The 10,868-nt window shown below is 49.0% G+C and overlaps 1 protein-coding gene across 1 annotated transcript; it reads right to left on the minus strand.

Annotated features, from left to right (window-relative positions):
• Positions 1 to 3,088: 3,088 nt before the first annotated feature.
• Positions 3,089 to 10,569, minus strand: CBR3 (carbonyl reductase 3). The gene is made up of 3 exons (XM_022552955.3): positions 10,079 to 10,569; positions 8,120 to 8,227; positions 3,089 to 3,575 (listed from the first exon to the last, which is right to left on the minus strand). The coding sequence occupies exons 1-3, from the start codon at positions 10,365 to 10,367 to the stop codon at positions 3,139 to 3,141; spliced, it is 834 nt and encodes a 277-aa protein (XP_022408663.1). The 5' UTR covers positions 10,368 to 10,569; the 3' UTR covers positions 3,089 to 3,138.
• Positions 10,570 to 10,868: the final 299 nt, after the last annotated feature.

Consider the following 10,868-nt stretch of genomic DNA (forward strand, 5'->3'; position numbering starts at 1 on the left):
CTGAGCTGTGTTCATCTGTTTAAGACATGTAAATAGCATAGGTTCCTTGCATAATAATACTCAAACTAATTAGGGCACTTCAGATTTAATTTAAATCAGAATTTTACCCCTTTTGAGAGTGAAGAAAGCACTGTAAATCAGAGGAAATGGGTCAGGCTGGCCCACCTATCAGGAAGATTGGCCCAGGGAAACTCATTCTGAGTTTCCCTGTGCAGATACTGGTGACCCTCCAAGCCCGTCTCATCTCCACCCATCTTTGTAGAAATCTTGCATAGTTCTGAAGTTGATGCTGTTCCCACTTCGTGGTTGACTTGCAGTAACGAGTAAACCTTTGTCAGGATCGTCATTATCACCTGCTTTGATCTTCAGTGTATCACTGTTTGGGCTCTTGGGCTGTCACAGTCCTGTTACAGCTCAGTAGGTGAGGGCAAAGTCTACAGACCAGGTCTAAAGCTGATGCCGTGTGTGGGTTTCCCACACGGGTGTCAACCTAGAAAAGTATATCACAGGGAAGCTGATGTGGATGGGATCTCTGGCACCATTTGGTGCCTAAAAACACGTATGAGATAATCCGTTTAAAATATGCCACTTTAGGGAATCCCCTGGCCGCCCAGTAGTTAGGACTCCACACTTCCACTGCAGAGGGGGCAGGTTCGATCCCTGGTTGGGGAACTAAGATCCCACATGCCGTGTGGCACGGCCAAATAAATAAATAATAAAATATGCCACTTTAAGACCGTATTTCATGTATCTAGTTTATGGAAAAGTTCACACAGAGGCTGGTTTGGGGATCTAATAACCATATGGCTTACAAATCCCTTAGATTCAATGTATCATCTTCCTTAATTTTTACACCAAGGGAGTTGCCTGTGGTCTTTAGACTCGTCATAGTGAAGCTGGATGTACCAAGTGCTAGGCACCAAGGAAGTTTTCTGTCAGACAGTCCTGGATACAATTCTGACTCTTGGCTCTTAGCTGTGTGATCTTGAATAAGTTAATCAGCCTCTCCAAGCCTTTATTTCCTCACTTGAAAAAATGACATTAATCCCTACCTCAAAGGACTGTTGTGAGAATTATGTAAAACAATGTCAGGGGCTTCCCTGGTGGCGCAGTGGTTGAGAGTCCGCCTGCCGATGCAGGGGGCACGGGTTCGTGCCCCGGTCCGGGAAGATCCCACGTGCTGTGGAGCGACTGGGCCCGTGAGCCATGGCCGCTGAGCCTGCGCGTCTGGAGCCTGTGCTCCGCAACGGGAGAGGCCACAACAGTGAGAGGCCCACGTATGGCAAAAAATAAATAAATAAAACAATGTCAGGAAAGTATTAAGCGTGACATATGGACTAGCACGCCATGGGTTCTCACTTCATGATATTTTTGCCTTTATAGCATACTATGAAACGTTTTCATGCACTTCTGTTCGGTAGATTTCTTTTGGTTGCAAGCAACAGTAAGTCACTTCAGACCAGCTTAAGGAAAAGGGAAACTTCTTTAAAGGATACAAGGGTTTCTTAGAGCATCTCTTAGAACCTAGGATCTCAGGGATGGTCTGAAGCTGGGGAATGGATGCCACTGTGAGAAGAGGGGCCATCTCTCTTTGGGCCACGCTGTAGCTGCTTTTCTTTATCTTTTTTTTTTTTTTTTTGCGGTACGCGGGCCTCTCACTGTTGTGGCCTCTCCCGTTGCGGAGCACAGGCTCCGGACACGTAGGCTCAGCGGCCATGGCTCACGGGCCCAGCTGCTCTGCGGCATGTGGGATCATCCCGGACCGGGGCACGAACCAGTGTCCCCTGCATCGGCAGGCGGATTCTCAACCACTGCGCCACCAGGGAAGCCCCCTGTTGCATTTTTGTTGTTTGGCTACCCATTCCTTCTGAAGTCTTGACTCCCTAGCAAACTTTCTTTGCAAGTATGTTTCTTGTCTTTTGTAAGAACCTTTGGTCGCCAGGTCTTTTTTCTGCAGGGTATAACCAGAACGAAGGAGGCTGCTTGCAAAACCAATCTCATTTGAAAGCAGTGGGGTTGCCTGTTGTCAGAGAGACCGCAAAAGGGGCCCAGGGAGGGGCATCTGAAGAACACCCTGGGCTGTATCTTACAGGGGAGCAGAATAGGCTAAGGAGAAAATATCTGCATGTGTCAGAGCAAAGAGATGGTCTGGACAAAGTTGCCCAGGCATGAACTAGATGAAGAGTGGCGGGGCAACCTTGTAAACGTTCTGGGAAGAACACAGGATGCAAAACCCAAACGGAAAACCTATTACGGAAAAAACCATAACCCAACAAAAGAAGGACATTCCTCCCGAGTCCCTCGAGCCACACAACTTCATAAGTGTAAGAACCAATTTCAATGTACTCAAATGTAGGAAAACAGAATGAGATATAAAGCAGGGTTGCAGAACTAAGGAAACAGGATAAATCACCATCCTTATAGAGTCGACAACCTGGAAACAGCAAGGGACACCTGGAACGTGGCTGGGACCCACTCTGCAGCCCTGGGACCTCTCAGGAGGTTAGTGGTTCTCTAAGTGCCATCCCAATACCAGCAGCACCTGGGAACTTGATAGAAATGCCCACTCTTGGGCCCCAATTCCAGGCAATGTTTTCACATACCCTCCAAGTGATTTGGCTGCCCTCTAATATTTGAGAACCACCGGACTATGTGCATCTCCCTCTCAGGCTAGAGCTTGGGCAGAGCAAAATTGCTCAGCTCCATTGCAGAACTAGACACTTTCCTTTTTTAAAAAAAAATAAGTTTATTTATTTTGGGCTGTGTTGGGTCTTTGTTGCTGTGTGCGCGCTTTTTCTAGTTGTGGTGAGCAGGGGCTACACTTCGTTGCGGTGCACGGGCTTCTCATTGCGGTGGCTTCTCTTGTTGCAGAGCACGGGCTCTAGGTGTGCGGGCTTCAGTAGTTGTGGCACAGGGGCTTAGTTGCTCCACGGCATGTGGGATCTTCCCGGACCAGGGCTCGAACCCGTGTCCCCTGCATTGGCAGGCAGATTCTTAACCACTGCGCCACCAGGAAAGTCCCAGAACTAGACACTTTCTCATCGACGCCCCGCAAGGACAGAAACAGAATCGGACTACAACACCAGAATTCATTCATTCCCCAAACATTTATTAAGCCTCAAGTGCCAAAGCAGACATTCACCACGTTTGGACGACTTTGTCCCGGACTAGCTGCCCGTGAGGCCCGGTGGCATCTGGAGGCAGGAGGGCCAAGTAGACGGGAGTCTCAGCCCCCTCCTCCACGGTCCTGGAGCCGTGAGCTCCCACCATGTCCGTCTTCACCCACCCGGGGCAGCATGCGTTCAGCAGAATCCTGTCCGCTTGTCTTTTCTCATCCAGACGCTGGGCCAGGATTCTCGATAAGACCGTGACCCCCAGTTTGGACACCCCATAAGCAGAGTTGGGCCAGCCCTCCCTCTCATGCACCTCATTTTTCGTGTCCTCCACAAACTTTTTCATGAGCTCCACCAGGTCTTCCTCTGTGAGTGTCTTACATCGGAACTTCTCCTGCAGATCTTCGCTGCAATTTTCAAGGGCTTTGGAACCCTGTAAGCTACTGACATTCACCACTCTGCCTGAAACAGAATAAGAAAAATATAGAAGCATATCACAAATAAACAATCGTTGGTTGACTACTGACAAACATGATTGAGTCATGGGGCAGGTGTAATTGCTGATTTAAAAAATGATTCTAGGGCTTCCCTGGTGGCGCATTCGTTAAGAGTCCGCCTGCCAATGCAGGGGACACGGGTTCGTGCCCTTGTCCGGGAGGGTCCCACATGCCGCGGAGCGGCTGGGCCCGTGAGCCATGGCCGCTGAGCCTGCGCGTCCGGAGCCTGTGCTCCGCAACGGGAGAGGCCACAACAGTGAGAGGCCCGCGTACTGCAAAAAAAAATAAGATTCTAATAAATAAATAAATAGCCAAGCATTTTAAGCCCTTTAAAAAAAATAAAGATTCTAGAAGGCATTAAAAAAAAACCTCCAAAGGTATTCAAAAATGCCTCAAGAATGCACAAGTGGGTTTTAACTTTTTGTCCCTTGTTCTCCCAAAAGGAAGAACACATTTCTGTCAATAACAGGGGCTAAAGAGCAGTGATTCATTAGGTGAGCAGAAGGTAGGTCTGTAGTAGAATCACCAGGTAGTTTTATAAAACACACCCTCCTACACACACACACATTTCCAGGTACTTGTGAACTTGCTTTCCAGGGGACAGCGCCCTCACCCTTAGATTATTTCCTAGGGTCCTGGGGCCACCTCTGTACCCCTGAGTGCCGAAATCAGGTTTAAGCAATCCCTTGCCAATGACCCTTGTCTATCCTTAATGATGGATACTTTCACATGTGGAATGGGTTGATTCTCCATCCCAGTTTTGATTTTCATTCCTTTTTTTAGCCCATAGTTAACAAATAATTAAATATAATTAGTGAGTTAATATTCATATTAGCAATGATTCACAGCTACTAATGATACAGATCTGTCCATAAAATAAAATATGAAGGCCAAAAACTAGAAAATAATTTGAAGCATTGATAGAAATCCCCAAACCAGTGAACGTGTGAATTTACACATTCTGTCCAACATCAAAAAGCACCAAATTTGGGGGGTTATTTTCTCACATATTATACTGAATCCATATTCTTTGCATCCAACAAGATAATTGGATTCTATTTCATTTTCTGAGTGGCATTCACCACAGGTACACATTTGTTGGTGGGGTGTGTACATGCTGGGAGATTCTTGTGGGCCCAGCCCGATACAGAGATGCCCTCACTCTGTCCTTGTACATAAGCATCTCACATAGCCCGCAGGGACCCAAGACTCTTCAGTATATTATTTCCTTCCTTCCTTCTCTCTGTCTCTCTCTGGTAATAACATAGTTCCTTCCCAACTTTTTTTTTTTTTTTTGTGCGGTACGCGGGCCTCTCGCTGTTGTGGCCTCTCCCGTTGCGGAGCACAGGCTCCGGACGCGCAGGCTCAGCGGCCATGGCTCACGGGCCCAGTCGCTCCGCGGCATGTGGGATCTTCCCGGACCGGGGCACGAACCCGTGTCCCCTGCATCGGCAGGCGGACTCCCAACCACTGCACCACCAGGGGTGCCCTTTTTCCCAACTTTTAACTTTGAAAAACTTTGCAACCTACAGAGAAGTTGCAAGAATGGTTTAATAAACACCCATATATATACCCTTCAGCTGAGTTCACCAACTGTCAACATTTTGCCACATTTGCTTTCTATCTTTCTCTTAATTGTAGGCAGATACCATAAACCTTCGCCTTAAAACACTGTAGTATACGGAAGGGCATTCTCTTCCAGAACCGCAAATGTGATCGTATTAATCATCGTACAACACTATTATCTAAACTGTAGTCCATATTCAAACGTCCCTAATTGTCTCAATAATCTTCCTTTATAGGTTTTTTGTTTGTTTTCATCCTGGGTCCAATGGATTGCATGGACCCTGGAGGGATAAATGGATTGCATTTAGTTGTCCTATCTCTTTAGTCTATTTAGACTAGAGCAGTTGACAGTGATCTTTTTAAAGACTCTAAGCCTTTATTTTATAGTATTTCCCCCAGTTTGGATTGGCATGATTTTTTTTTTTTTTTTATGATTAGATTCACTTCAATATTTTGGCCAGGAATTCTGCTTTGCTGAAGTTATGCTCTTCATTACTTGCTAAGCAGCTTTGTACTCAAACGCTTGGCTGCTACAAGGAATTAAATTCAAACAGGAAAGGAGGAAAGTAAAGAAAAAACAAATTACAGGAGCTACTCTATGCCTTCGATGGAAATAAAAATCTTCCTAAGAGGAAGAGGCGTCCTCTTTGATCTCAAGGCACACCCCTGGGGGAGAGGTCAAGGGGTGACAGTTGCAACAGCTAAATGGGCCCAATCAGCCCTGAAAAGGGCTCAGCCCACACTATCACCACCACTCTTGGCTGAGGTCCAGGTGGCTCCACGGTCCGGAAACAACCCCTACTGCGTTCCAGCAAGAGTGGGCAAGTAGCTCCCCCTAGTGGCTTAACCTATTCACTCAATCTTGAACCAATAAGCAAGCGGGTTAACTTTCTTTAAAGTGATATTATAAAGCTAAATAAAGAGTGGCTTTTAAGTCAGCTTTGAATGTGGAGAAAGTGACTCCCAACAAACCAAGGGGCAGCGGTGCTCAGCGTTTTGCCCTCTAGAGTGACGTTTATTGAAAAGTCACCACTATTCTCAATGTGTTGCAAACCCAAGATTCCCGCTTTGGGAATTACTGTTAACAGAAAACTGGTTAAAGACAGTGATTCACCAGCACTGGGTTGGTCCCTGAGCCCCACCCTCCCCAAAGACTTCTTTCACCTTTCAAAATGGTTGGTTCACAATCATTTGGTGCTATAATCCTTCCCTAACTAGAACTAATTATCCTGGTTTGATTGAGGGGTGAAGTTAGGAAACTGGGATACTGTTTCCAGCTCTACTACTACCTGGCTGTATTCACTTCTCTGGGGCTCAGTTTCCTTCTCTATAAAGTGAAGGTGTAGACAGATACCATAAATGTACTTTAAAAATGTAAGTTTTTTTCAATACTTTGCATCTTTCAAATTCTATGATTCTAAAATCCATAGGAAGATTTCATGATACTTGGTAAAACACACAGCTACAATGGAATACTATGCAGCTGTAAAAAAAGAATAAGAGCCCCAGATATAGTAAGTGAAGAAAGCAAGGTGGCAAACGTTATACTTAATGTCCTTTCTTTTTTTTGTAAAAAGGGAAGCAAATATATATATATATACACACACACACACACACATTTATTTTTGCTTAGATTTGCATTTAAAAATTCTATCCCCTTGACCCTGGACACTCACCAACTCCATGCCCCTGGACCCAAGGCTTCTATGAGCCAGTACCTGAAGCTCTACCTGTGAGCTTTCTATGATCCCATCCCACTAAGAAACCAGTAACAAGAATCACCTGTGGAGAATGGGGAGGGGCAGACAGGTGGGACTCTCACCATGCATCTTTTTAAATTTAAATACTTTTGCACTGGAGATCATCTTTCTTCAAAATGTTAAATTAAGAAAAGCATGTTTCTAGTAAGAATCACAGAGTTCTTCTTCCTAAGAATCACAGTTGATTTCTTGGGAAAGAAAATCCTCAGGGAAGCAAGGCTTCTCTCCCCACCTCCCAGCACAGTTGTAATTTACACAGCTAGGCTTGTTTGTCAGCAGTGGTCTTCCCCACTGGACTCTGTGCTCCATGGACCGGACTGTCCATGCCCACAATACTCACCACTGTATCCCCAGCACCAGAGTAATGCCTGGATTATGGTAGGCGCTCAATAAATGTTTGTGGGAAAAGTAATAAAAGTTATTCACTGAATACTTGAAAATGTGGGAAAGATATTTCCTAATAAAGAAAAGTTTCTTTTGGATGCTCTGAACCAGCTTGGCAAAGGTTGGTGCAAGAAGAAAGGAATAGAGGAAAATTCATAGTAATGAGAGAACAGACACTTTCCCCAAGCCCCAGGTGAACTGGGTGAGGCCCGGCCACCTTGGGGAACTGAGAAAGACTCACTGAAGTTGCTCAAAGGCAAGAGGCCTTTGGGGACTTGAAACACCTTATCCTTCTAGGATTCACTTCATGACTTGGGACCCAAGAGCATCACCATGTATCATACACATCTTTCTTTTTGGAGGTGGGGGAGAAGATGAACTTTTCATAAATGTTGAGGGAACAACTGGGTAGCCATATGAAAAATGGTACATTTAGATCCATCTCCTTCCTACACAAGGATAAACTTCAAATGAATCAGGTATCTAAACATACATGCATCTCTACACACCTAAGTTCACTCATGCCTGCCTGCATACAAACATACAAGTTCTGGGGGAAAAGGGAATTAATTCTTCCACAAACTTGGAGTGGGGTATACATATCTTTCAATAAAGCTGAAATGTTCGGATGAGGGGCCAGATACTATGAGAAAATCATGCAGTTTTCTATTTTCCCCCCTACAGAGAAATAGCACCCCTGGGTGATTCCTGGGGGACAGCCCCCCGGCCACACCCCCCGGCGGGTGGGTCACACCTTGCCGAGGGGAGGCAGCCTGACAGTCCACAAAGCTGGACTTACCATGAGGTTTCACTATCGGTAGTAATTCGCTGCAGACATTTCTCGTGGCAAAAAAGTTTGTCTTCAGTGTCATCTCAGCTTGAATGTCAAACGGTGTCGGATCATCAACTTTCAAAAAAGAGAAGGAAACAAAGTGATGCATTTCCTCCTAAAATTCATAAGACAAAGTGGATCTTACCTCTAATGAAAGACAAAACCAGCTAACTTTAAAAACAATAAATTTATTGATTTTTGGCTGCGTTGGGTCTTCGTTGCTGCGGGAAGGCTTTCTCTAGTTGGAGAGAGCAGGGGCTATTCTTCCGTTCGGTGCGCGGGCTACTCATTGCGGTGGCTTCTCTTGTTGCGGAGCACGGGCTCGGCGGGACGGGGGGGGGGGCTCTAGAGCACAGGCTCGGTAGTTGTGGCGCACGGGCTTAGTTGCTCCATGGCACGTGGATCTTCCCGCACCAGGGCTCGAACCCGCGTCCCCTGCATTGGCAGGTGGATTCTTAACCACTGCGCCACCAGGGAAGTCCGGGAAGTTCCCCCAAACAAACTACCTTTAAAACAATTTTTAAACCACGAGATCCGTGGTTCTCAAACTTGGAGCGTGTGTGGGAAGCACCTGCGGGACCTGTTAGAACACAGCATTCTGGGCCCCGCCTCCAGAGTTTGGGATCCTGAAGGTCCGGGGTGAGGCTCCAAAATTTGCATTTCTAACCAGTTCCCAGGTGACGCCACGGCTACTGGTCTGCGAGCCACACTCCGAGCAGCAGTGATCAAAGTTCGCAGTCTTGGATGGGCATAGGAGGCACCTGGGGATTCTGTTAAAATGCAGATTATCACGCAGCACGTGCGGTGGCGGGGCTGGGGATTCTGCGATTCCAGCGAGTGTCCAGCGGGGCAGGCGCTGCTGGCCGACAGCCCACACTCTGAGGGGCAAGAGCTTCCAGCTGAAGTCAGCGTTCCTCCGTGTGTCCTCCAGGAAGTCGGGTATTTATCCACCAATTCCCCAGCCGTCGGCTCCGGGGGCTGTCAGTCACCGCCCGCCCCCGCCCGCGCTCCCAGAAAGCCCGCAGACCGAGTTGCAGGTGCAGGGCGCTGCCGAGGGCCCAAGGCCAAGGGGATGAAGACTTAACGCTTCACAATACTTCGTTTTCCTCCGCTCTGCCTCTTAGATTTCTCTTCCCCACTAGGTTGTAAGTGAGGCTGCCCTGTTTATTTCTACCCGCGGCACATGGCAGATGGCTAACTTTCTTACTCGAATAATAAGAATAAGTAATCTCCTTGATCTCCCCCCTCCCGCGCCCCGCGCCCCGGCCCCAAAGGAAGGTGCTACTTCAGACCACACTTATATATGTTTGATAACAAACATAGCTTCCCTGGGGGTGGGAACCACGCTCGCTTCCTTTTTGCCAGAGCCTATCAAACCTCCCCATTAAAAAGCTCCATTAAAGCTCTCTCAAGTCCACTAGCGCGTGCACGTGCGCACTAATCGTGCTCCCGAGATCCACTTCCTGTCCCGAGCAGATGCCTCCCCGTATCTATGAATGCGCCCTTTCAAGGAAAGAGAAAGCCCAAAGTGAGTTTGGAGACCGTTCGCAGAGAAAATGTTTCTTGCATTAGAAAGCTGATGAGCTTAGCAGGGCGTGGTCCCCTCGCAGGAGACCGATTCTCTTGCAAACCTCAGCAGCTGTCTGTTCTGGGAGGGTCCTGGGCTGAGCCCTTGCGTGCTCGGGCCCGCAGAGGCCGGCAGGCGGGCGGGGCGCACTGTGCCCGGCGCCCGGGCGGGTCTTGAGCTAAACGAACCGCTCCCGCGACTCCGTGGGAAGCGAGAACCAGCCGTGGGAGGCCAGAGCTGAGTGCATCCCGAGGGGCGGGCTCTGCCTTCCATAACTTAAGTGGGCGGGTAGGGGGCGTATGCGGCTCACTGTCTGGCACCCTCGGAGCGCCCGGGGACCTCCCGCCCCCCACACCTACTCTTGAAGGCGATGCCCGCGTTGTTGACCAGCACGTTGAGCCCCCCGTACTCCCTGCGCAGGAAGGCGCGCAGGACGCGGATGCTCTGCAGGTCGTCGATGTCCAGCTGGTGGAAGCGCGGACTCAGGCCCTCGGCCTGTAGCTGCTGCACGGCCGCCCGGCCCCGCTCCACGTCCCGCGCCGTGAGCACCACGTCCCCCGGGAACTGCCGGCACAGGTCGCGCGCGATGGCGAAGCCGATGCCCTTGTTGGCCCCGGTGACCAGCGCCACGCGGGTGTAGGACGGCATGGCCGGGTGCTGGGCGCGCGGGGCCGTTGGGTGAAGAGCGAACCGGGCCGTGGGCCACGGGCGGCGCGCGCTGCGGAGGCCCGGCCACAGTCAGAGAAGCCAGGAAGAACTGTGTTCTAGGCTCCAGCGCTGTGACTTGCACAGAACGAGGCTCCGGCCCTCGGTCCCTCCCCTCCGAGGAGGGGCCGTCTGTTCCTGAAGGTTTCGTAACGCCCCATTCCCGGGTCCGCCCCGTCCCCCGCGATGCGCCTTCTTTTGATCCCGCCTCTTGAGCCAAGCTGTGGTCTGCGGGGTCGAGACGTTGTTCCCCTAAAGCAAAAGCGGACGGTGACGGGTCGATAGGGTCTAGAGATTCCTTGCAGTTGGATTGAAGAAACTTGTACGAGAACCCCAAAAGGAGAAAAACAAGTGCTGAGTAATTTTCTTGGGCGTGCGTCCGTCATCCACTGCAAAATGAGGATGTTCGCTTTTTCCTTGACTACAGTGAAATTATTTCGACAT

This window comes from Delphinapterus leucas, chromosome 4 (assembly GCF_059928025.1).
Source record: "Delphinapterus leucas isolate spDelLeu-1000000601 "Yukka" chromosome 4, BTC_Dleu_Yukka2, whole genome shotgun sequence".
NCBI lineage: Eukaryota > Metazoa > Chordata > Mammalia > Artiodactyla > Monodontidae > Delphinapterus > Delphinapterus leucas.